Here is a 24,322-nt window from a genome sequence, read left to right as displayed (position 1 = left end):
TAGCCAAAATATTTAGGAGAAAGGAGCACAGGCATCCTGAGTCAATGATAAAGGAGAGGAGTAGAGAGAGGGAGAGTGGGCTACAGAGAGGAGTCTTAACAATCAATGAGATTTGAAAATTTAAATAAATAAAAGTACAATGTTAATTCCATATTATACTGTTAGTATATTGTTAATATTACTTATAGTTCATCTATTCATTGTAATTTCATTTGGTTTACCACAAGTATAGGCCTAATATTATTTTTGTCAGATCAATGTCAGTCTACACGAAAACACATCTAGTGGCCGTTCACGTACACTGGGCGTGCGGTTGCCGGTGTAAACATGAAGCAGATGGTCTTCTCCACAGTTGCAGAAGATTTGTCGAAAGAAGAAAGTAATACAGACAAATAACCACACCAGGTTTTTTTTTTTTTTTTGCACTGAACAACGAGTTAGGACTGTTACTAAAAGTGACACAGGAGTACAGAGAGACTGTGATGCCGGAAAAGAGGCTGGAAGTCGTTGCAAAGAAAATACACCGACATGCACAGTGCAAGTGATTTACATAGTATAAAATATTTTAATAAAAATACTGAAACTAAAACTCTGTCATTAGCATTGTGATTTTGCTTTGCATTTTTGCCCACAGGGTCAGAAGCGTTTTCAAAGAAACATCTTCGGATTCGCTGTTTTAATCTGGACAGGAGTGTGTGAGATGAGCACAACCGCAACAGTTTCACATGATTGCTTCTGCTTGTTGCTCTGCTTGTCTGATTGATGCTCAGCTCTCATTGTAATGATGATGATGATTAACTGGCCGCATCAATAGCTTCCTGCCTGAAAAGGACTTTGGTGCTAGCTAGCTTTGGAAACTGCTCAGACCGCGTATTGAAACCATTTTAGCTGCCGTTGAAAATTTGTCTGGTGAGTATTGCATCATCTGATCTGCTTTTCTGATCAGCCTTTTTATAGTTAAAGCCATTATCGGCTGATTACAATCAGTGACCGATCGATCAGAGCACCCTTAATATCTGTTGAACAACTGTGATTACATCAACAGTAAATATGATCACTTAAATTGATAATTCTTATTTGATGGCATTCTGCCTACAGTCCATAAAGGTCCAGAGATCTTATCTGAATCTTAAAACTGTTTTCAACTGTTTTTTTTTTTTTATAAACACACAGTCACCCGGTGACTCAAGCCTCAGTTTTCTCTCACCAACACAAAAGCAAACACCCGCCAGGTGTGTGCGTGTGCCCCTGATGTATAAAAATTAATCAAAATGCAAAACAGTTTTTAGCTTAATTTCTCTGCTTATGCAAATATCTCGTTCTCTCTCTCCGTGTTTCAACAGTGCAGTGAGAGACAAGTGGAACAGTGAGTAGGCAGGAACTGAAATAGAGCAACAAGCTGAAAAAAATGTAGCACACACACACTTTTATGCATGAGAAAATGCATTTGGAATAGCATAATAAGTATAACCTTTTGAAATAAATGATGATATCCCAGAAGCTAAATCAGTTTATTCTAGATAGTCTCATGTTCTTTATTTGTTGATGGGTATGAAATGGTGAAATTAATTATTCTTACTATTTAGCTGTCTTAATGTTTCAACTTTTAATTCTAACTGAATAATTTAATCTCATGAAAAAAGACATGGAACCTACTGATAAACTTGGTAATATATATTTTGATGTAACTTGCAGTCTTACAGTGGACAGTCCAGAAATCTTTTATCTCTAACTTTTTTACTACAGTTCTCCAGCAGCCAATCTAACTAGTCCTGACTGAATCATTCCACCACAATATATGCTGAATACGTTTTAATCAGCTTTCACTTCTATTGGCTCCATAAAATAAAAATAGGACATGAGTGTTTTGTGTGGGTATTTTGTGTTTTTCAGTACTTGATTGAGTTTCTGAAGTGGTCCTCTGCAGGGTTTTTCACAGTGCAGCTGTTGAGCAACCACAGGTCTGCTTCCGTAGGGTCCTCTACAGAAAGAGAGAAGTTCACTTATTTTTATAGAACATAACCACAAGCTTGAATTTTTAAAGAAAGAAAACCTATACCTAACCAATCAACACATAATCACAAAACAAATCATATAATGACAAGATTCAACATAACAAACGAAACCTAAAAAGAAGGAGAACTACTTAATTGGTGTCTGGCACGGTTCCTTTGTCTGAAGCACTCAGTGGGTCAGCAAAGTCACGCCCAATGATCCCATGTGTGTCAGTCATTTCTAATCAGTCTCTAAATTATCACTTCTATTCAAAGTTGTGAAAAAAAAAAAATCTACTCTTGTAAAACCAATACGCTGTCTCAGTCACACAGAATAATCTTTTAAGATCGTCACAGTCTTTCAAAGGTGTCTAATGACTTTCAAGTAAATATAGAAATGAGTGACAAATTAAAGGAAATGAAGTGTCTTAAAATGGAGTCAGGCCACCACAAGCCTCCAGAACAGCTTCAATGCTCCCCGCCAAGTCTGTGGAACTCTATTAGAGGAATGAACATCATTTCTCCTCAAGATATTCCCTCATTTATATATTACTTTTATAAGAGAGAGACCCAAGTACAAACACATCCAGGCATAACAAAAGGACATATCGTGTCAAAGACAGCCATATACATCACTAAATTGATCTGAAGAATAAAGTTTATATCATTTGGTCTTATGGAGGTGGTGGTGGTGGAGCACCAAATCTTCCATTAGTGTGAAAGCTAGGTTTCTAAGTGCCAAATAAACATTTTTAAAGTTTTATTGTTTGTTTATTCATAAAGCTTTCAATGGTTTCGCACTTCCTCTAGGCTTCAGATTTCGCCTGCTGTGCCTCAAATAAACTAAATGCTTTAATGTGCTTTGTTGATTTTGTTTTAAACTTGAAAATGCAATGTAATGTTCTTTATAAATAAATATGTTTATAGTATGGAGACCTTAAAGATCCCATCCAGTCAGTCCCTGGACCAGCTCTGACACAGTGAAGTCTACATCCTTGATTATAAAACTTTTATAGCATTTATAGGCCATCCTCGGACATGGAGATTTATACTGCAGTAGGTCGCAGCTAAAATTACTAATCACTCCATAATATTCCTTTTCATTTTGATGTTAGCATCACTGACATGGTGAAACAGAGTTAAATATTTGAGCATTCATCCTTGACCATGGGAACATTACCTGTGACAAAACTATTTTCACTTAAAACGTCCACTTACTAGCTTTTCCTGTGCTTTCAACTGCATCTCACTGTCCTGCATTTATGAATGCCTAGCCTAGGCCCTCTATCCAACTACTCGCCAAATAAGCTTCTGGAGTGTCTCACATAGTGGCCACAATTTGGCAATACTCAAAAACAGTGCTCACATAACTTAAACTAAGAAGGTCATTTAAAAATGTTTAATTGACATGCATGCGCACGCACACACACACACAGCAGTGTGTTATTCCTTTTGATGTTAATCTCAGCTGCTGCTCAAGATGATGGTGGCAGGCTTAGCATGGCACTGCCAGGAGAGCGGTCACACACATACTCAGGGGTATGGCACGGCGGTGGTGGGGAGCTAGAAGCTTGCTCCTTCATGCCACATTGAACCAGACATTTCACTTAGAATCCACTTCTCTGCTGCAGTCAAGCATACACACACTCCACTTACACTGAATTTCCTTCATTAGTTCATTTGAAACATACCCGCAGTACTTTTCTGTAACACACACACAGCAGGTCCCAGGATGCAGAGAAAGGGAGATTAGCAACCACACCAAACCTTGCCTTAGGTAAACTCTTTCTCAATCCCTCACTCTTAACACACACACACACACACACACACACACTTTCTAGACTAAGGACAATCTACAAAAAGGTACACCAGCATTCAACTAAATATCTATTCATTATCATTCTGGCTGAACAATCAATATCTTAAAAACCAATAAAACAACAAATCTGTAAGTGAAAAAGCCCTTTCAGACACTTTAATCCATAATTTCTTGACCTAATCGAATAAAATGTGAAAATGTGACCTCGAGGTGTGTTAGCGGATGTTATCAGACAGTGAGCAAGACTTCATGAAGTCTCCTAAAACCAGTAGTACAACTGCAAGTCTTGTAAAAGCATTAAAATAATGTGAGTCACACTGGTAGGACATGAATCACGCGTAGCGGCTGGATTTGTTTGTTTGGGCCTTTGTGTGCTATGAGGAATCATTTCTTTTGGGACAGGACTATCAGCAGAAAGGCCAAAAAATACAGAGCAATCCAAAAGCTACATGATTTATGCATGATGAGGAAATTAATACTTGAGAAACAGAGAGAGAAAAGGTTCAGCTGGCAAAGGGTGCCCATTATGCCTACCTTTAGTTGTCTAGGTAACCAACACACACACACACACACACACACACACACACACACACAGGACTAGTGGGAGTGGTCTCAGCTGTGTGGCTGCTGTCTGCTCTGTGTCTCAAGGGAGGCTTTCCAGAGCAACAACAAGCTCTCCATCAATTTAAGACACACATGCACGCACACACACACACACACACACACACACACACACACACACACACACAGACTCAAGACAGACACTAAAATCTGAAAAACAATCCTATCTACAGAGTCAGCATGACTTACCAGTACACAGATAAAAGCCATACAAAAAAAGAACTACAGTCAGCAGTTATAACATATGCTTTACATTCACTTACTAAATGTCAGTTGATCACGACAACTTTATCAGCTCACCTAATGTGTGATCAATAACTGTTTATAATGATAATAACTGTAAGAAAATTTGTTCATTAAATTTTTTTTGCTTGTGGCGTTGCCCTGCTCAGATATTTTCTTTCTTTCTGAATCAGAGGAAATTTCAAATGAACTGGCTCATATACATTAAATTAGTGCAGCAACTCACTATTAGAATAGATAAGAATCTGACGGTTACTTTTTTTTATTAATTGATTGTAAATGAGTTATTATGAATTTAATCTTCTATAATCACATTTAAAAATAGCTGATCTTTGCCTTTTGAAAGTGCAAATGTTTTGTATTTTTACTTTGATGTTTTACTAAAAGTTAAAACTGTAACTGAACAATTATTTGAGCATTATTTTAAATACTGCTTCAATCTGTTGGTCCATCCATCTTTGCTGTGCTTGCTCATGGCTAGGGATGAAACTGTATAAAAATTTCATCACGATTATAGTTAGCAAAATGATCACCGTTATCAGTATTAACACGGTATTGTAAAAATCTGCCAAAAAATATTAAAATGTACTGATACACACTGAAACAATTTCAACAAGTTTTATATTGAAAACTACAAATTCAATTGCCATTTTGTTTGCATAAAAAATAAAATAACAGCAAATACCTTTTGTAAACATATGAAAATCATCTAAGTGTATATTATCAAGATTTTATATTATATAGGTAATACAATGACCCCATGCACCATTATATGAAAACAAATAGGTTTTAGAAGACAGTGATAGTAACTGCAATGTGCCCAAAACCTGACATATACAGAGGACTCTGTAGCGTTTCTAGATATGCTGGCTGGTTGACTAAACTGTGGATGAATAGACTCTGCCGACACGCAACGCACACAGCAACAGAACAACATGTAGCGTTTTTACAAGAGCAACACTTGTACTAAGAGCTTCAGTTTACACGCTGTTAGCAAGTCAGACAGACAAACCAAAGCTGCGTTCACTATAAGGTTATTTACTTCAATCAAGTTTCCCTCAGCACACTCATAAAAACTAAAATACCGGACTTCAGAATGACTGAAAAATCTCCGCAGCGTTGTCTTTTGCAGTGTTGTCACTGACCCAAACAAACCCACGTTGCATTCTGCGCATGCACACCTGCTTCTGGGAGATGTTGGACAGTGTTTGCCGTGAGATTACCCGGTTATCATGGTAATTAAAATGTGTAGTCATGGCACACATTGTACAACTAGCTCTTGTTCATGATTTTCCAGTCCTTGTTTTTCATCACTGAAGCAAGGCCAGAAGCCATGGACTCTGTCCAGACGCCCATACTAAGGACTCATTTTCTGAAGCTTTAAACCTCTAAGGTCCTTTAGTCCGAGAAGTGACAACTGCAGAAGCTGTTCTTGGTCCAGCATAGCAAGTACACACTGCAGCAAGTACAACAGTCCATCTCCATACAGTATCAAAAGGCTGACATCTGTGACCTGCCACCATTACTCCTACCAGTAAAGTGGGGGTCAAAGCCACCACTAAGCATTTAAATTAATCAAGGCAGCAGTTGATTCAGCTGAAAATTCAGCTGTGATTGTCCATTGTAGCTTGTGGAATGTGGAGCTTGTAGTTTTTGAACCAGGGATAGATACACGATATACCAGCACCACCCACGCCACCCTCGATGTAAACAAGATTACAGAACATTTAGTGAAAACAGATTTAAATTAAACCTGCAAGCAGCGTTGTCACAGGCTTCGAACACAGAGGACTTAAAAGTCACTTCCTGTGTCACTTATGTTACACTACAGAGCACCCGGTATCTATAAGTTAGGTCTCACCACATCAAGTGTGAAACACATTGTGAAAATTTATTTAAAATCACACAATGAGAGTCAGACAGAGCTTACTTCCTGGATGTCAGTACGTGGCGCTACGAGTATACCTGAATATTGGCATGCAGATGTGTTTGGGGCGGAACCATTATCAATCATGTTAAGTTTGGTGCAGATGTGAGCATGTACACTGAAGTTATTACAACTTCCTGTTTCATGGCAGACAAAATGCCACGGGCAAATTGGTCGAGTTGTAATAACAGTTTGTACAACTTTTAATCATCAATGGGTTTAGACTGCACAAAGAAAATTTGAAGTCGATCAGGCTAATTCCCAAGGAGTTTGTTAAAGTGTGTAAATCGCAAAAAATTACCATGTTGGGTGTCAGGTATCACACCAAGAGGCTTTTTTGTACATCTGGACATGATACATGTACCACAGAAATTTTGCACACATAGGTGAAACTTTGTCCGGGAGCTGCTCTGTAGAGGGCACCTATTGGCACAATGGCATCCTGGCTCTCGCCCTGACATCTGTCAACTGCAGATACACTATCCCCAACCTGGACAATAACTAGTATAAGTAAGTAAGTATAATGTTAATTACTAGTATATGTTAGCGTAATATATAATTTAATATATTTATTATAATTTCATATAATAGTATACTATATAACTTACCACTACGTACTATAAATACCAGCAGTTTTATTTTTGCAGGTTGTTTTCCTTCATTAAATCCTTGTACAAGGATGTACCATTGGTTTAATATTTTTTCCGGTTAGCAGTTATCTATTTTAGGGCCATATGCGAATCAAATACTGGCACTGTAGAACACTGGGACAACAGAAGCCACTGTCAACAACTCAAGATGTCTATATAATCCTAATAATCCTAACTCTTGTTGTTTTCTTTTACCATAAGACCGCCTCTCACTAAGTGGAAGTGTTTTCAATGTAGTTTAAGGTCACATGTACTGTAGTACTAGAGTAAGGACCCCGGGGATACAGTGGTGGTACAAGGCCTTCCCTGGATGATTTTGTTTGTTTACAATCACTACAACAGTTGGGGTAAAAGCAAAGAGAGAAATCCGACCCCACAAGGGAGCTGAGTGCATTTGTTTGAGCAATCCTAGGATAAAGACAACTTTGACAGGAAATAAATAAAGGGCTAAAGAGGAAAAGTGTGAGGGTAAATGTATGTGTGCTAGCAGGTGACATTTTGTCACATTTACAGTCGCAGGGACTCCAAGTGGCTGACGGGATATACTTTGGTTTAAATAATACAGTTATCTAAACTTAAAACGGAAGAATTTGCTCCGACATGACTGGATGTTTTAGATATCCATCAAGTCAAATAATTGTTGCTGTGCTGTCTAAGAAGAGTGGGAAAGTAAAGACTGACGGTGATGGGTCCAAAATGACTCAAGAAATCAGACATATCTACAGCTGCCACCACAAATTACTGCCTGGAGACAAACTTATTCCTCCATGAAAATCAGTTGGCGGCATAACACTACAGTCTATGGACTGCACTGACAATGGCTGTCATATTCTCCCAGCTGCTTCTGCTGAGCGAACTTTATCTGATTTGAAACTTATCATGCCATAACTGCTGTCATCCATGTCACTAAAATGCATTTCCCTGGCTGTCATTAGCAGCAACTTGACTTGACACTAGTCTTGGCTCAGCACTTGTAACAATGACCTTAATGATGATGATGTTAAAAAAAGCAATGTGCAATTTAGTCATGAATAATGAGGATGCGGACAAAAATGGCCTACGTGATTTTAAATCATCAATGATTGTTATCTGTGATTTTTACATGTTATTTCCCAAGCACAGATAAGAGGAGGAAGTACAAACAGGACTCTTTTTACTGTACGCTTTGCAAACTATGCCATGAATTTATCTTTGCTGACTAATTATCCACCGTTACATTAACATATTCCAGACTCTGTGTGTTGAATGTCTGGAGTATATTACTTTTAGGGAACATGTTAAGTTATTAATTCATGTGTTTATGTCTGTTTACATCAGCATCTGTGTGGGAGAGTAGCCTGGGGTAACCTTCAACGACTCAGCATTTTTGTGTCTATAAATTCCTGCCAGACAAAGAAATGCTGCTATTGGAAAATTGCTGGAAATTGAAATTTGCATAAGATTTGCATAGGAATGGAGGTGTAGCCAATGACAGGAAAGTGATTTGGTTATTTTTGCATATCACAGCCATCAGGCAAGTATGTGAGGAGTCGTTAGTACAGAATGCGCACAAAAACTGTTGACTAATCTTTTATCTGATGAAGGAAAGACCCACAGGGTAAGACAAGCATCCTGGCGTGTGTGTGGGTGTGTGTGCACGCGCTGCAAAATTTGTCTGTATTAAACATGCAAAGTGGGTGTGTGGAGAGGAGACTGAGAGCAATCCTACATTGAGATCAGTTTTTAAGGATCAAAATATGACGCTGTTTATTCCATAGTGTAAGAAAATAACAAAATTAAAAATGGAAACAGCCAACTTTGGTACAGCAAAGTACTTCATAATTGTTCTCTTTAACTGCCTGGGTTTAATTAACCTGCTACAGGTAAATTAGAAAACTGTAGGGATGATGATTTTATCAGCTCCCCTTAAGTGTGATCAATAATGGTTTATAATAACACAATTACTGCCACGGCACAATTCATCTAGAAATCTTTAATTTGTTCTTTAAATTTGTAGTAGTAGTGGGGGAGATACTGAGGTTACCTTAACACCTGCAAACACTTCTCTCTGATACGTATACACCAGTGTAATAATGACACTATTTCACTCAGTTGGCAGCCCACAGATGAAAAACCTGTTTTATATTTTATCCAATCTAAGAAATATATTCTTTTTGACCACAACAGCTGACCCCCAGTGTGTGTGTGTTTGTGAGTTTCTCCAATAAAAAGGACAATAAGGAATTCCACCACTCTCAAACGGTTGACCCCTCTATACACAAGAGGAAAATGATGTCTGCCTGTGTGTGCCACCTTGTTTTTATATCCAGATGTGGACTTTAAACTGAATGCACACTAACCAATGGGAACTCATGTCACTGTGGGGACAAAAAATAATAATAATTAAAAGTTAAGAATTGGTTTTAGGGTTCAGGTTACAGTTAGGTTTAGGTTAAGGGTAGGTGAAGGGGCTAGGGAATGCATTATGTTGATAACAGTTCCCCATGAAGATAGTGACACAAGGGTGTGGTGTGTCTCCCTCTGTGTGTGTACGTACGTATGACTGTCTCAATTTGTTTTTATGTGTGTAGAGGTGGACCTTAGTGCTTTAAAACATTCCCACCAACTGATACAAATGACTAAATCTAATCAGTGAGGTTTATTCCTGTGTGCACTTCTGTGTGACTGTGTGTGTGTTTGTTTGATATTCACCCTAAATTCACCCTACAAACAAATCATACAAGAGAGAGTGGGATATTGGAAAGGCAACACCTGGGGTTAGTGTGCGTGTATGTGTATATACAGATACACAAGGTCACACAAAACACATTTCAATCACACTACTCCCTATGGAGATGAGGAGAAAGGGTTATGGGAGCAGGTGCATGCACCAAATAAGTATGGATGGAAAGATGGACAAAAGAAAGAAAGAGTGAGAGCGAGTATCAGATGGCTGCTAGTGCATATAAAAGAAAGAAAGCAAAAAGGATTAAAGGAATAGGTAGGACAGACAGACATGGAAGGAGGGTCATCCTGAGAGAGGAATGAAAAGGAAGTATGAAGTGGAGGCAGGTGATAGTCAATACCCAAATGGGATTTAAGGATGACAAAAATGAGTATAAGGAGAAACAGAGCCAGAGCAACAAAACGAGATATGAAATGTGGAAGGAAGAGAAAAAAAGAGTGGTGGAGATGCCCAAGTTAATTTGGCGACCAGTTTTAAAATTGATTTTGATTGCAGCGCTGCGCAGTGCATATCAGCTCCTCACATCCTCGGTTGCTTTCTCGCGCACGCAAACACGGACAACGAACCCGTCTGTGAATTGAACGGTTGGTATCGTAAACACCGCAGCACAAATCTGTCCAACGCCGTCAATGTTGGAGACCCATCTTCAAAACATTTATTAGAAAGCATGTAAGGAGCCTAGCTAATGGATAGGATAGCTATGTTAACTTTGGAAAACAGCTGTCAAAGTTAGCACGCTGTATAACTGGTAGTCAATAGGTGCATTCGAGATAGCTGTGGCTGACTTTCGGCAACTTGATAGATAGGGGAATAAAAACAGCACCGTCAAGTCAGACACAATCTACCTCCGGCAGACTGTGAGCTTACTGTGAGCTTAGAACAATGATCAGGCCTTGCTCCCACGAGGTCTAGTAAGGTTTAGCAGCGCAGGTGTTCTGCATGCCTGCTGTGAATTGCATACACCTTGCGGGAAGTAACGCTCTTTTATACTGACAAAAGAGGTGTATGCAAATCTCGGCAGGTAGCCTACAAAATCTGTTTTGCAAAATTATGCATTCACTTCTTAAGGTCCTTTTCAGACTCTTTGCTGTTCACATTGTTTAAACGCGGTTAAGGCCACATGTTTTTTGCAGAATCTCTAGGAATGGTAGGCTACTTTTACTAAGTGTAATAATACAGGCCTATTAACGATTCTTAACATTCATAAAACATATACTGATCATTTATCACTATTGATGAACCCCACAAAGCGTTTAAAAGCAGAATCTTTTTTTGCATTTTCATGCAATTCTTGGCAGGTATGCAAAATTCGGCATAACACCTGCGAAAGTCTACTGCCCCCCACCCCCCGCCACCACAGGTACACTGTCATTCTGTGGGAAACACTGATCATAAAAAAAAAACCACATACATTTTATTGCGTTCACCTTTGAAATTATATAAATATTTTGTTTTAGAAACAGTAGAAAATTCTGCTGTATTTGCACATTATGTACGTTGTTAATTTACCCACAGGTGTGTACAGCACCCCGCAGAGAAACCGAGATGAGGCTCAGCTGCAGGTTCAAAAATCAGAGAAACACACAAACAATAACAGGCAGAATGGGAATAAGGTAATTTCCCTCAACTCCCATGTATCCACTGTATGCAGATGTGCCTATTCACAACTGAAAACAGTAAACTGTAAATTCAATTCAGCTCTTCACTGTTCACAGACAAACAACATTTTGCACTTAAGTAATCACATTTGTGAATTTGTTTGTTTCCCTAAAAGTAGCTGATTAAAACAGTGATGATTACTTATTAGCTGCATGTTACCTTGCACAATATAAAAACTGATATAAAGCAGCTGCATGTTTGCACGCTATTGCTGCAGCGCAGAGCACTTATTATTTGACACCCACTGCACATATGTAACATATCACAGCCTGTCAACAGGATTAAATAACATTAAGCACACTATAAAGCATTTAAAGTGAATATGAAGTGCTACCCAGGATGCAGGAATCTTTGTATGTTATTGTACTTGATTCCTCATGTCAAAGCTCTTCCTCCAGCTATGGCTCGACAGCTTGTTCGTCATCTTTTCACTTTTTTTTCCCCCTCCATAATTTTCTTTCATAATGTCAGGAATGTGGGTGAGTCTCAAAATCAACCACATGGAAAGGTTTGCACTCTTGATACCAAGAAGTGGTATCAGGTTTGTACATGAAGGTAAAAATAAAGTACAGTACATGGGACTGCTTTTACACCTGAACTAGGGATGCACCAATTGTTCGGCCACCGAAATTAATCGCCCTAACAAGTCAAAAGACCGAATAAATTTTACTAAACAATTACATTGACATGTAGGCAGTGTAGAAGCATTTTAAAGTGTCTGAGGAAGATGCAAAAATCGCTGTTTGCAGACACTGTTCTGTTGAATTGTCTCCTAGCACATCCACAATATCTGTGGCTGACTTCTTAGAAAAGGCAACAAACGGTCTGACCCACTTCGAGTGTTTCTGTCACACGTTTCTGAGGAGGTGATTAAGCTAGCCACACCTACATTTTGAGTGCACACGTATTAACGCCTTTATGGTAAGTGAAACGGACCAGTGCGAGCTGACAGTGTCATGGATTGGGGCGCTGAGTGCAGACTGGGGCGAGGACCCAAATGCAGACAATGGCAAGGCGAGGAGGTTGCAGTCCAAAAATGTTTATTAACTCAAAAAAACTAACTTAAACAGGCTTACAAGGAGCTCGAGGCAAAGTCCAACAAAGGTAGTCCAGAACACAAGGCAATCCGAAACACAGGGAATAATCCAGAATTAGGAAGACAAGGAACAGGCAGGAACACTCAACTTTAGACGCAAGGACGTGACAAAGACTGGAGAGACAAGCAGGCATACATGTACACAGGGACTAACGAGCGGGGCGGGAGCAACACAGGTGAGCGGGATCAGGGCTAACGAGGCAGAGAGACAGCAGGGGGGAAACAGAGAGAACACTAGACAAGCAGACATGGGGCAGAGTGAATAACCAAGAAGACAGAAACACACACAAATTACAAAGAACCAGAACCTAAATGAGAACACAGAACTAGAACCCAGAGTACAGAGGAGACCAAATCACAATAATACAAACAAGGACTAGGAATGATTACCAAAACATGAACTAAGGACATGGAACTAAACTCAGACTCCCAAACAAGACACACAGACAGGATCATGACAGACAGGCAGGTTAGCGACTTTATCCTGTCATTTTCTCTCTTTACAAAGACAAGTGTTACAGTATGAGAGTCCTACCTGAAGAGAGGCTATGAAGTCTTCATGTTACGCGATACGAGAACCACATACAACATTATTTATCAAATTGGGATGGACTTGATGAATTTAACGCAAGGATGCAAATGTGACAATGTCCGGTTTTCAAAATAAGGTGTCTATACAGTATGGAAATAAGATTAATTGGATTATTCACAGAAAGTATAAAACAAAAGACATGGGTACATTAAAAGTAAACAGACACATGTAATTTACTTTGCTGGACCCTCTTGGGCCTCGGACCCACCTCCCATAGTCTCTCCAAATCCTTAGGGAAACACTGAGTAAAAAGCACATTGACTATTTAATTTATGCAATAGTAAAATAAAATTTTTTTAAAAAAGGCAAAATAAATGGAAAAAATTTGTATGTACTTGTTCGGTTTTCATTCTATTCAGTTTCGGCCAAGATTTTTCATTTCAGTTCATCCCTAAGCTGAACAATTGAGTTTCTCCTTGTCCATTGTGACACTTACAAGACCACAGAAGAATAACTGCTATCACCTAACAAGAAGTAGTCATGGTGTAGAAGCTTGCATGTGCCAAGCCAGAGAGAGTGAAAACATAGCTGCTTTTTAAGTGTATCTTCGCTAGGAAAATAGGGAAATGTTGTCCTCTTTGCCTTGGCGTGTGTGTTTACAAAGAAAATCACAGAGATGTGTACAATGTCTACAAGCGTAGGCAGCACATAGCATCTAGGGCCCTATGATTTCCACGATGCAGAAAACACAGACAGAATGGCAGAATTTAATAAAATGGAAACAACTGTAGAAAGCTGAATATCGTGGAATCTGGAATTTTATTTTCCCTACCATTCTAAGCGTTTTTTTCACAGCACTTAAGCCAAACAAACAGAGAAAAAACTACAGTGCTATGTTTTTGGTCATTTCATGTGTAGGCCCTGCTTCTGCCCTCTGCTCTCTGTTTAGTGTATAGCACCTCACTATTAATAAGTTTTGGGGCGACAGACAATGCCATCATCCATCGGCGATGCCTGACAGATGGTCGATGGTTGAGCGGGCATTGTGATTGTAAAACCCCGGCCCCCGGCAAAAAAAATCTAAATTTTTCACATAATACTGCCATGTGAAAGACAATGTGACACACAAGAGGCCTAAACCTCAGGTAAACACACCAACTTGCCTCGCCTCTCTCCGTCTCTCCGTCTCCCCCCTCACCCATATACTCCACTTTCTCCATCAGCAGTACATTTTATAAAGTCGCCTAAAAGACACAGAACTCGTCTTTTTTTTCATATTTTTCCACCCGCAATCCGTTATCACGGCAGCAGGTGAGCCACTTGTGGGCTTGTTACTGACGCAGCCAACCCGAAACAAACATCTGCACTCTATGTGTTCAGTGTTGCTGTACCTCGTCCGTGCTTGTAAAATTTCCACTGCAACTTGTAACGTCATAGGCTACCAAGTTTTTAACCCATTAAAGTATGCGCGCCCCCAATGCCATCGTCCATCCCGATGTTTCAATGTAGACATCGCCCAACTCTACTATTAATCCACCACATGATTACACACTTTTTCTGATAACAAAATGTACTTGAATTGTAAAAAAACAGAATTTAGAAAAACTAAAAACAGACAAGACGGAATTTGTTGAAAAATGAAACAGAATCTGGAAAAACAAATTAAAATTTCATAGGGCCCGAAGCATCCCTGTGTCTGCAAGAGTTTCTTCCCCCAGTCCAAAGGCATGCAGGTTGTGTGAACTGAAGACTCTAAATGTGTTTAAATTAGAGTGTGTATACGGTGTGAGCAGGGATAGTCACCAGCTCCCCATGACACTGCTCTCCTAAGCAAGAGTACAGGGCTCTGCAGTGCGACCATTTTGCTTGCATATGCCCCTAAAAATCAATACGTGCAAACCAGAAAAATGACTTACGAGCACAATGTGCAAGTAACTACCATAACTACAATCTACAATAATTCCCCCCACCCTGCGCACATTTTTCTTCCTCTTGCACCATCCAACCCCAATATCAACCCCAGCTACTTCTCCCTTTTAATTTTTCCCACTCCATCTTAAACCTACAAAGTTTGTGACATTTTTCCCAAGTCTTTTAGTTTTACTTGAAGTGATAAGTGATGTACAAATATTGCCTAACATCTTATAGACTTAATAATGATTTCTCTCGATTTCTAGTGGGCTAGCAAACTGCTGCTACAGTTACTGCTGTGAAGCCAACATGCAGAGAGGACGAGACCATCCCAGAGCCAGCACACCAGCTCCAAACAACGATACTCTCAACTCTCCCCCTGCTATAGCTGACATCATAACAAGCGTTAGTTCTCGATGAACTACAAAGTAAGCTGTATGTCTGTTGGCAAGTCATTTAACATTATCTGACACAACAATCATGGCTAGAAGGCTGAAATAGAGTTGGGTGGCTCAGTCCAAAATTATAAAAATCTGTTACTATTATGACCAATTACGGTATGCCATACATACTTCCACTTCAGTACTGCAATAAGGCTTATTTGTACCAAAAACTGCTCTATAAATACCATCCAAAGGCTTATAGTAGCACATTCCTTTCATTAATTGGCACTGTGATCTAAATAATTAAATACTTGTGTGTTGTTATGACTGCAATCTTAAATGAAACTGCAAACTTGCTTTCTAGCACTATAGCGCTCCCACAGTGGTTACTCTGCAAACAGATTTGTTTTCTCCCTACCAGGAGACTTTGCATTTTTAGTTTTCACTGATTATAAAGCATTCTACTTGTTTGTTTTTTAGGCAGTTCAGGGAAGTTCACTGCAGTCAGATCTTGTGTATTTATGTAGAAAAACGAGCTCTGGAGACTTTCTACTTTGCAAGCACCATAAACCCTTCATACAAGCTCCTTTAATCCTCTCTATCTCGATGATTTTATATATATCTCTCTCTCCCCAGTGGTGACTATCAGGTAGACTTAAGATATAAAGGCAGATGTAACTGTACAGATTAACTAGGCAACAAGACGCTGTGTTTGCAGTACACTGGTTCTCAGCCAGTACGGGATTAAATGGCCCATACTGTTCGGCTCCCCTTTCTATGAGTCCATTCATTCATTTCCCCAGACTACGTAAACTAAAACAAAGTATCTGAGCGATTGAGATGTGCAGATTTTCCAGACCAAAGAAACAGATCTATGCTGTCTCTGATTTCCCTCTGGTCTTCAGCCCTGGTAGATGATATACGAGGGCAAAAGCAGAGTCGTCTGGGTGTGTATATTATTTGTGTGTGTGTGTGTGTGAGTGAGCGAGCAAGAGAGAAGAGGCAGACAGCAGCCCTAGGGGTCAATATGATGCTCCTGGTGCTTTACACACAGGCCACACCATGACCCACTTTCCATCCCATCCCACACACACACACACACACACACACACACACACACTGCCACGTGCAAAAATGCATGCATACACACAAACGCCTACACTCATCTCCCTTGTTATTTCTGTCTTCTACCCTCCATCCATTCCACCCTCCATCTCAAAACACATCATCTTTCCTCCGCGACTAGCCCCCTGCCTCCACATCTCTCATCTTATACACACACACACACACACAGGACACGCTGACCTTGGGATACAGTGCAGTGGTGGTTTATAGGGGGTAAGGATGCTTAAGCAAAGGGGTGGCTTTGGGGTAAATGGATACACTTGACTGAGCAAACAAGGCTCGTCTGGCCTTATTGGCTGATTGGCTGACCTGACAGCTGGATGCCAGGCGGACTGGCTGGGAGGACAGGTGGACTGGAGGGCAGGGTGGGGCAGTGACCCCACTCACCAGTGCTGTGCATCACAATCAAGTCATATACTATGATGATCTCTAGCCTGTCAGGAAAGGGGCTAAAACAAGATCCAACCCAATTCCTCTCTGCTATGTCAGACTGACAACAATAGGTATGACTCTCTGTATTAGATCAGTGGCAGAAGTGACTAGCTAATGCAAACAACATCACACACAAGTGGACTGCAATGTTTATGTTGTTACAGTAGGCTGCCAATGTGTCTCAAGTGATTATGGTAAACTTTTTCAAACAAAATAAAAAAATTATCTGCTTTGTAGGCAATGCTGCTGGTCATATAGCTACAAAAGCAATATGGACTAAAGGACCACGTGAACTCCAATACAATTTGGAGTACGTGGTGATTAATGATTTTCCTCTCATCTGGTCACATTATGGGTCTCATATCTTTTAAACCATATTGGTGCATAAAGAAAATAGCTGGTGGACGAATTCAGTTGAACATTATAGTGTAGTAGAAGGCTAGAATAAAGTTAATATAATAAAAGTAGAATTAATAGAAACAATAGTTTGATTGCATTAATCCAACAGCCACTCAACTTCATTGTTGGGAGGCATCAGAGCTCAACGCTGAGCCGCTGTCACAAACTTGAGAAAAGAAAGAATTTTTTTTGTCAACTCTGCATTGCTTTTGGTCAAGTTGTTACATGACAAAATGTATCGACTCAAACAATATGCATCTATCTGAATGACTGATCAATCTGCAGAGAGACATCAGCACATGAAATGAAGCCATGATAGCCTAACAAAGACTATATTATGATGAGTCATCTGTATGTTTGTCAAATATAACGGCTACGCTCATGCACACACATGCTTTGGGCTGTGGGTGTGTGAGGAGCGACAACTTGGCCATGTCTGATTGGGACAAAACAGACAACAAAACAGATTCGCAGCTGACAACATTTCTGTATAAAAGGTTCCGTCTCCTCAGGGAAGGAGGGAGTGTGTGTGTGTGTGTGTGTGTGTGTGTGTGTGTGTGTGTGTGTGTGTGTGTGTGTGTGTGTGTGTGTGTGTGTGTGTGTGTGTGTGTGTGTGTGCGCGTTTATCTGTATGTTTGCCTCAATGACATGGAAAATTGTGAGTGGGCCTTAGAGGACTTACAAGTTTCACTTCCAATCACTTTTTACAAGTGAGCACTCACACAGGCAAAACATACACACACGCGCCTTGAGGTTTTGACGGTTGGTCTATCCGTCTAGCAGGGTGAGAAACCACTCAGCCGTGGATGATAATGCAATCAACTGTCATTAGAGGGATGCTGGCTGGCTACACAAACACAGTACAGCTAACCCACAACACACTAACTCCCATCAAGCACAAGTGAAAAACTGCACATATGAAAAGCGCTCAGAGATAACTGTTGTTGTGATTTGGCGCTATATAAATAAAATTGAATTGAACATATTGCTACACCAAGTCATGGGCTCTGGGAAGTTGTGAAGGATATTTTTGCACTATTTGAAATTTCATAGAATTAATGATTTATTAAAAAAACAATCAGCAGATTTATACATTCAATACTGAAATATCGATAGTGCAAATAATAATTATTTGCAGCCTTAAACATAACACATGTAAATATACAGTTACAAAAAGCAGAGACATGCATATGAACATACTGCTGTTTTCATTTAGTTGTTCAATTCTTGCAGGTGACATCCAGGTAAAGTTGGGAGGGTCATCAGGCCTTGGCTGGCTGGGTATTCCACTAACTACAGGCGTATCACTAAGTACAGATTTATCCAGCAGTTTTTAAGACCCATTTGTACGTTTGGGCCAAAAATATCCATAATGGAAATTTAAAATAAAAAACAAATATGGAAAAAGGACAGTCAAATAAAAAGTATATGAATGCTTTCATTAAAGACAAGAAAATACACAAATAGTTTGGGGATGAAAGGATGACAGAGGAACAAGTTTATTGAAGATAAAAAAATAAGTGGATGGTGAAGACAAAAGGAAATGAGTGAAGAGTCAGAGGAGAGGCTGGAAGTGCTAGGGGGAAAAAAAGAGGATCAATCATCTAAGCTCCTGTGCACACTAATACAAAAAGTCTTCAAATGCTGCTGTTTGTTTCTAATGTATTTTTTACTCACGCAGTAATGTTTGGGAGCACCTGTATTGGGTGATTGGTAACGCTGGCATATGAAATTAGTGATCACAAAGAGTTACAAATGACAGAAAGTAAAGGCTTCTTTACATTGCAGTGTATTCAAATTTGTCAACTCTGGACAGTCTGTTCAAAAAGCTTAATTGTCAGGAATGAAAAATGGCTACTTAATACTGATATAAGCCGAAAATAGAGAGAGAAAGGGATGCATTATCAAATGCATCCGCATAAGTATGGACATCATCTAAGCTGTCACTTTTTACAGACCCTGTGATACTGTATTCTCTCTCACACTCACCAAATGTACCAGACTGCAGTCCTCTCAGACTCACTGGGGGCCTTGACGGCATCTTTCCCATGTATCAACTTAGTTAAGTGGCAGAAATTCACAGCAATGGTTCTTGTAGCATCTGCATAATCTACTGTCTCTTCTCAGAGACAGATTTGGCAGTGTGTGTGAGTGTGTTGCTGTGTGTCAGTGTGTAGTAAGAAGCAGGGAGCGTATGCCAAGTTAGGCACAGCAGGGGCCCCGCCACAGCACTCTACGCCAACAGTTTGACAACATCTTAGGAACATCTATTCACTTGGGATTTCTCTCCTGTCCTAAACTCTGAGTCTATTGCTGTTGGAGATGGAGAGCCGGCCTGACGGAGACAGAAAATAAATGGATGGAAGGTTGGGGGGGGGGGGGGGGGGGTCAAAAGAAAAAATTGAGAGAGATGGAGGTGGGATAGTGAAAAAATAAACACTAAAGACTCTCAGGACAGAAGAGATCTAGACAAAGAGGTAGAAAGTTGGAGGCAGAGGCTGAGTATGAAGAAAGAGAACAAAATAACGAGCGTGAGCAAAGGAGAGACCTTGCATTACAAGAATAAGTGGGGGGATCTCAGTGAAAAATAGCTGGCACGCTCAACTGAAAGTGGAGCAGGAATGATGAATGCTGTGAAGCAAGCCAACTGCTAATTTGGATGGCAGAAGTTTGCTTTTACAGGGCAGGAGGCTGGAGTCAATCTGTCTCCCTTACACCTGATCATAAAGACACAGTGGCTGCACCTGGGTCCAGACAAGGGTCCCTCTCTTAGACTAAAAATAGTGGAACCACGAACTGAACTGGCAAAACAGGGGAAACAACTATTGAAGTGACAAAACAAACAGCCTTTTACATGTCTGCCTATAATAAGCAACATTCAGGCAACATTAATATACTAGAGCGGTCGATATTTTGTTAAAACCAGGGAGCGGTGGCAGTTCTGTAATTAAAGGGGGTAGGAGATGTGGGAGGTTAGCGTGTGGACTGGAGAAATAAATACATTTTGAGCAATCACTGCAAAGGAGATAAGGGGGCTTGTAGGGCACACATATGGGGTGTATATGGGGATAAATGTACAACAGAGGAAAGTAATGATAAACATCTGGAGGTGGATTCCCTGCGATTTTAAATGAGCATTAAGTGTGATTTATTGAGGTGCATATAGGCAGCGGATGGAAACCAGGCCTAAATAGATTTTTGCCATTACACGTCTCACCTTGCATAGATAGGATGATTTGAAGCCTCGGGTTCATGCAGTAATTGGGGCCAATCACTAGTCTGCAGCTCAGACAGAAAACCATTATGATCATCAGTGCAGGCATGAAAAGATATTTCACACAGCAAGAGAGGGATTATTAGAGTCAAGGGCACAAAAGTCAGTGTGTCTGGGAGAAAGAAGGGCCTGGAAGGTTACTGACTGACAGAGTAATATACCAATGATTTCACCTTTACCACACACCTCAGAGTGAAATATGGCCAACTCTTTCACTTTCTAGATGGAGGCCAGTGTAATTGCCTTCTCATTATCAACCCGATTTGACTGTCCATATATGCAGTTAGCATTTCGTAAGGTTAAGGATAGAGGAAAGTCAGAACTGACAAGCTAAAAGCCAACCGCGCATGCAGATCCTGGTTCTGCTCGAGGTTAAAAGGAAGTTTTTCCTGCCACACAGGAATCGTTGGGTCTATGTAAATAATATTATGAAGAGTATGGTTTAGACCTGTTCTATATGAAAAGTGCCCGGAGATCATTTCTGTTGATGAATTGAATAAATGGAATAAAAAAAGTGACACATTCACAGTCACAGACCCACTTTAAGCTTTTCATTCAGTTTAGCTCGTCTGTTCTAATATAGTGTTAAGCCTGATCCAGGCTTCTGTGGAACGAGCTCAGAACTCATCTGTAGAGAATAAATACAAAGAAAACTATTTTTATTATAGTGTTATAATAATGCCATACATCTTCCTCTCTGACCAGCAGCAACACCTCTTTTATGGCATTTGTATTTTGCTACAACATACCACACTTGAATTGTTTACTAATAAATTGATTATCAAGTATTAAGAGAGCAAAATTAGTGGTAAGAGAAGATTATCCAAGGATAAGAACTGTGGTGCACGCAATTATCCTCATAAACAGGATTAACATCATACTATGTGGCAAGGTGTGTTAAGTCTCTGTACTCTTCAAAGAATAAATACCATAAACATACACACACCTGCACAACAACAGCAATGCATTCCAAAGCACTGGCTCTCTAATAAATTATTCCTTTATGAGGCTTGAAATACACTTACACTCTACAACTTACATACAATGTGAATTGTATTTGGTTGTACAGGTGTTTGTGTTATGCCATGTTTGTATCTTCTATAAACTGTATGTACAAATATATCCTATTCACAAGGGAATACAGGGTTCAATGTTAGTGGGTGGGGGGGTTCAGTACAAATTGTTTTATTTTATTAGTGGTTACAAGAAGACTAAACTTAACTGCCATGTTTAATCTTTATAAATAATAAAGTAAATAAATCAGAACAAGAACACAGTGTGTCAGACGCGAAGCAACAAACTTTCTGACAAATTGAAAATGCAACACGACCTCGAGCCGCAGCAGTTCAGTCAGATAGCCGTCACACATAGGTAGTGGTAGGCAGTGCGTTAAAAAGTGTAACTAGACACCTGCCTCTGGCATCCAGCAGACAATATCTGTGACAGCAGCCAAAACCTATGCATGTTACAGGCAGACTCCGTGCACAGCAATCAGTTCGCTGTGTGCTCTGGTGAAAAAGGTGCACTTCTTTATGTACCACTTTATCCAACAAACAAATTAGGCAGCACTTATTTTCAGGATGTGGTATGTGACTGGTGGGCCTGCTTTGGTTGTTTTGATGGGAACTGATCGAACTCTGCGTATCCTAAAACCCTTATATTTGACTAACTTGTGTAATATATGACTTTTCTTGCAGATTAGTCATGAAAAATGAGAACCTTGCGAGTAGCATGACATGTTTGAGTCAATTTGCCTTACTTGACATTGCAACCATGCAACTCTTGACTATGCGGTGTGCGCATGTGATGTCGATGCTGAAACGATATATCGTACCGCCCTACTTTGGCTCAATTTATTGATTCCTTGTCATTTCTAATTGGCCCAGATCTTGGGTACATCACACAATCATTTAACTATATAACACTTACGACTAAGATACAGGCTCACTGAAAATAATTTCTCTTTACAGAAATATCAATATGAAAGTGGAAAAGTGGGTGTGAGAAAGAGTGCATATTTCTGTGCCTCAAAGCCAACTGTCAAAATCATGCGCACTAAAGTAACCACAGTCAGTTCCCTATTTCACAACAGTAACAATCTAGGCAAATATTGACGCACTATTTCTCTGACATTACAAATGTGATTATATTTGATGTTTGCCCTAGGAGATGGCAGTTTATATTTAATGAGGTGTGTGCTCCATCTGTGTATGAGAGGGTGTGTGTACATGTTGAATTTTAAGTTTAAAAAAAAATAGGCCACAGGAAGAACACGCATCAATTTGTTGTGTACACAAACCATTGTGTTAGCAGACCGTGAGGGATGCAGAAACGTGTGTGTGTGTGTGTGTGTGTGTGTGTGTGTGTGTATTCTGTTTATCTCGCCTGTCACCCGGAAGAAAGACAAAGAAAAAGAGAGGCAGAAAGGTAAAGGAAAAAGTAGAAGCCACCTGTATGTAAAAGCTCACCTGCCCTGGGAATAAATTAACACAATTGAATGTGATCTGTGGCAGCTGGAGCTTTAACCTTAATAAAAGTGAAGGTGGAAGGGCGGGGCAGAGCTGTGGTCTACAAAGAGGCAATACTAAAGAAGCACTAATGGTTTGTTGTTTTTGGGAAATGCTGCTCACTGAACTAGCCTGGATGAAGGTTATCATGTTTCACAGATATAGGACACACAATAATCTTCAAAAATGATCTGTCAGCTAATTTGTCATAGCCACGTGGGACAAAGACAGTTGGTCTCAGTGTTGTAAGCTGACGCACCTCAGGGTGCTTGGAGGTGTTTTCAAGGAACCTCAATATACACTTATAAAAGTCAATGATCCCGATTAGAGAAAGAATAGCCTAATTGTTCATATTTAATGCTCGCCCAACGCTCCTATTTTCAGGCTTTATGTAGAGTTCAGTCATGAGTCAGCAAATAAAACTGTCCCATATGGAGGTCCCTAAAAGAACAAACAAACAATTTTGTATGTATTTAAAATACTTCTGTGTAACCATTGTTGGTTTCATCTATCTATTAAAGAAATTGCATTTTTATTCAGTTATTTTATATTATATATATATATATATATATATATATATATATATATATATATATATATATATATATATATTCATTCAGATATGGGTGACTTTATGATGATGACGACGACCGCACTTTTACAGAATAAGCTGCAATATTTGTCACCTGGTGCGTGAGTGTGAGCGGGAACCAGAGAGACAGAGACCGAAAGAAACAGAACAGCAGTTAGTCGAAAATGTCATGACAGCGAGGGAGAAGAGTGATGTCTGTTATCTCATTGGCTGCATTACCGATGGATTTTAAAACTTAGCTAACTCAGCTGAAGCCAACACCTATGACCATCATCAGCGTGAGGGACGCGCACCACTGCTTCTAACAGTGAAAGTTCAGATAGTTCCATTTATCATTTCATGCCAATTTAATCATTTACTCTTATTGATATCGAATTCTGCTTGTTTTATAATATTCAAGCATTGAACAAGAGGACGTTAATTTGGGTATTTA

The 24,322-nt window shown here is 39.7% G+C and overlaps 1 protein-coding gene across 2 annotated transcripts in view; it reads right to left on the bottom strand.

Moving 5' to 3' along the window:
* cdkal1 (CDK5 regulatory subunit associated protein 1-like 1) overlaps positions 1–24,322 on the bottom strand; it is a 287,599-nt gene that overhangs the window by 238,188 nt on the left and 25,089 nt on the right. For both annotated transcript variants that reach the window (XM_038711895.1, XM_038711896.1), the window contains one exon: positions 1,897–1,981. In XM_038711895.1, coding sequence (XP_038567823.1) covers positions 1,897–1,981 — 85 coding nt within the window. The remainder of the gene's footprint in view (positions 1–1,896; positions 1,982–24,322) is intronic.

Source organism: Micropterus salmoides, unplaced genomic scaffold (genome assembly GCF_014851395.1).
Source record: "Micropterus salmoides isolate LMB-PRFRI ecotype aquatic unplaced genomic scaffold, ASM1485139v1 Ms_hic_scaffold_11, whole genome shotgun sequence".
NCBI classification, from domain to species: domain Eukaryota; kingdom Metazoa; phylum Chordata; class Actinopteri; order Centrarchiformes; family Centrarchidae; genus Micropterus; species Micropterus salmoides.
The sequence above is the reverse complement of the archived record's forward strand: the minus strand, read 5'-3'. Positions and strand labels throughout refer to the sequence as shown.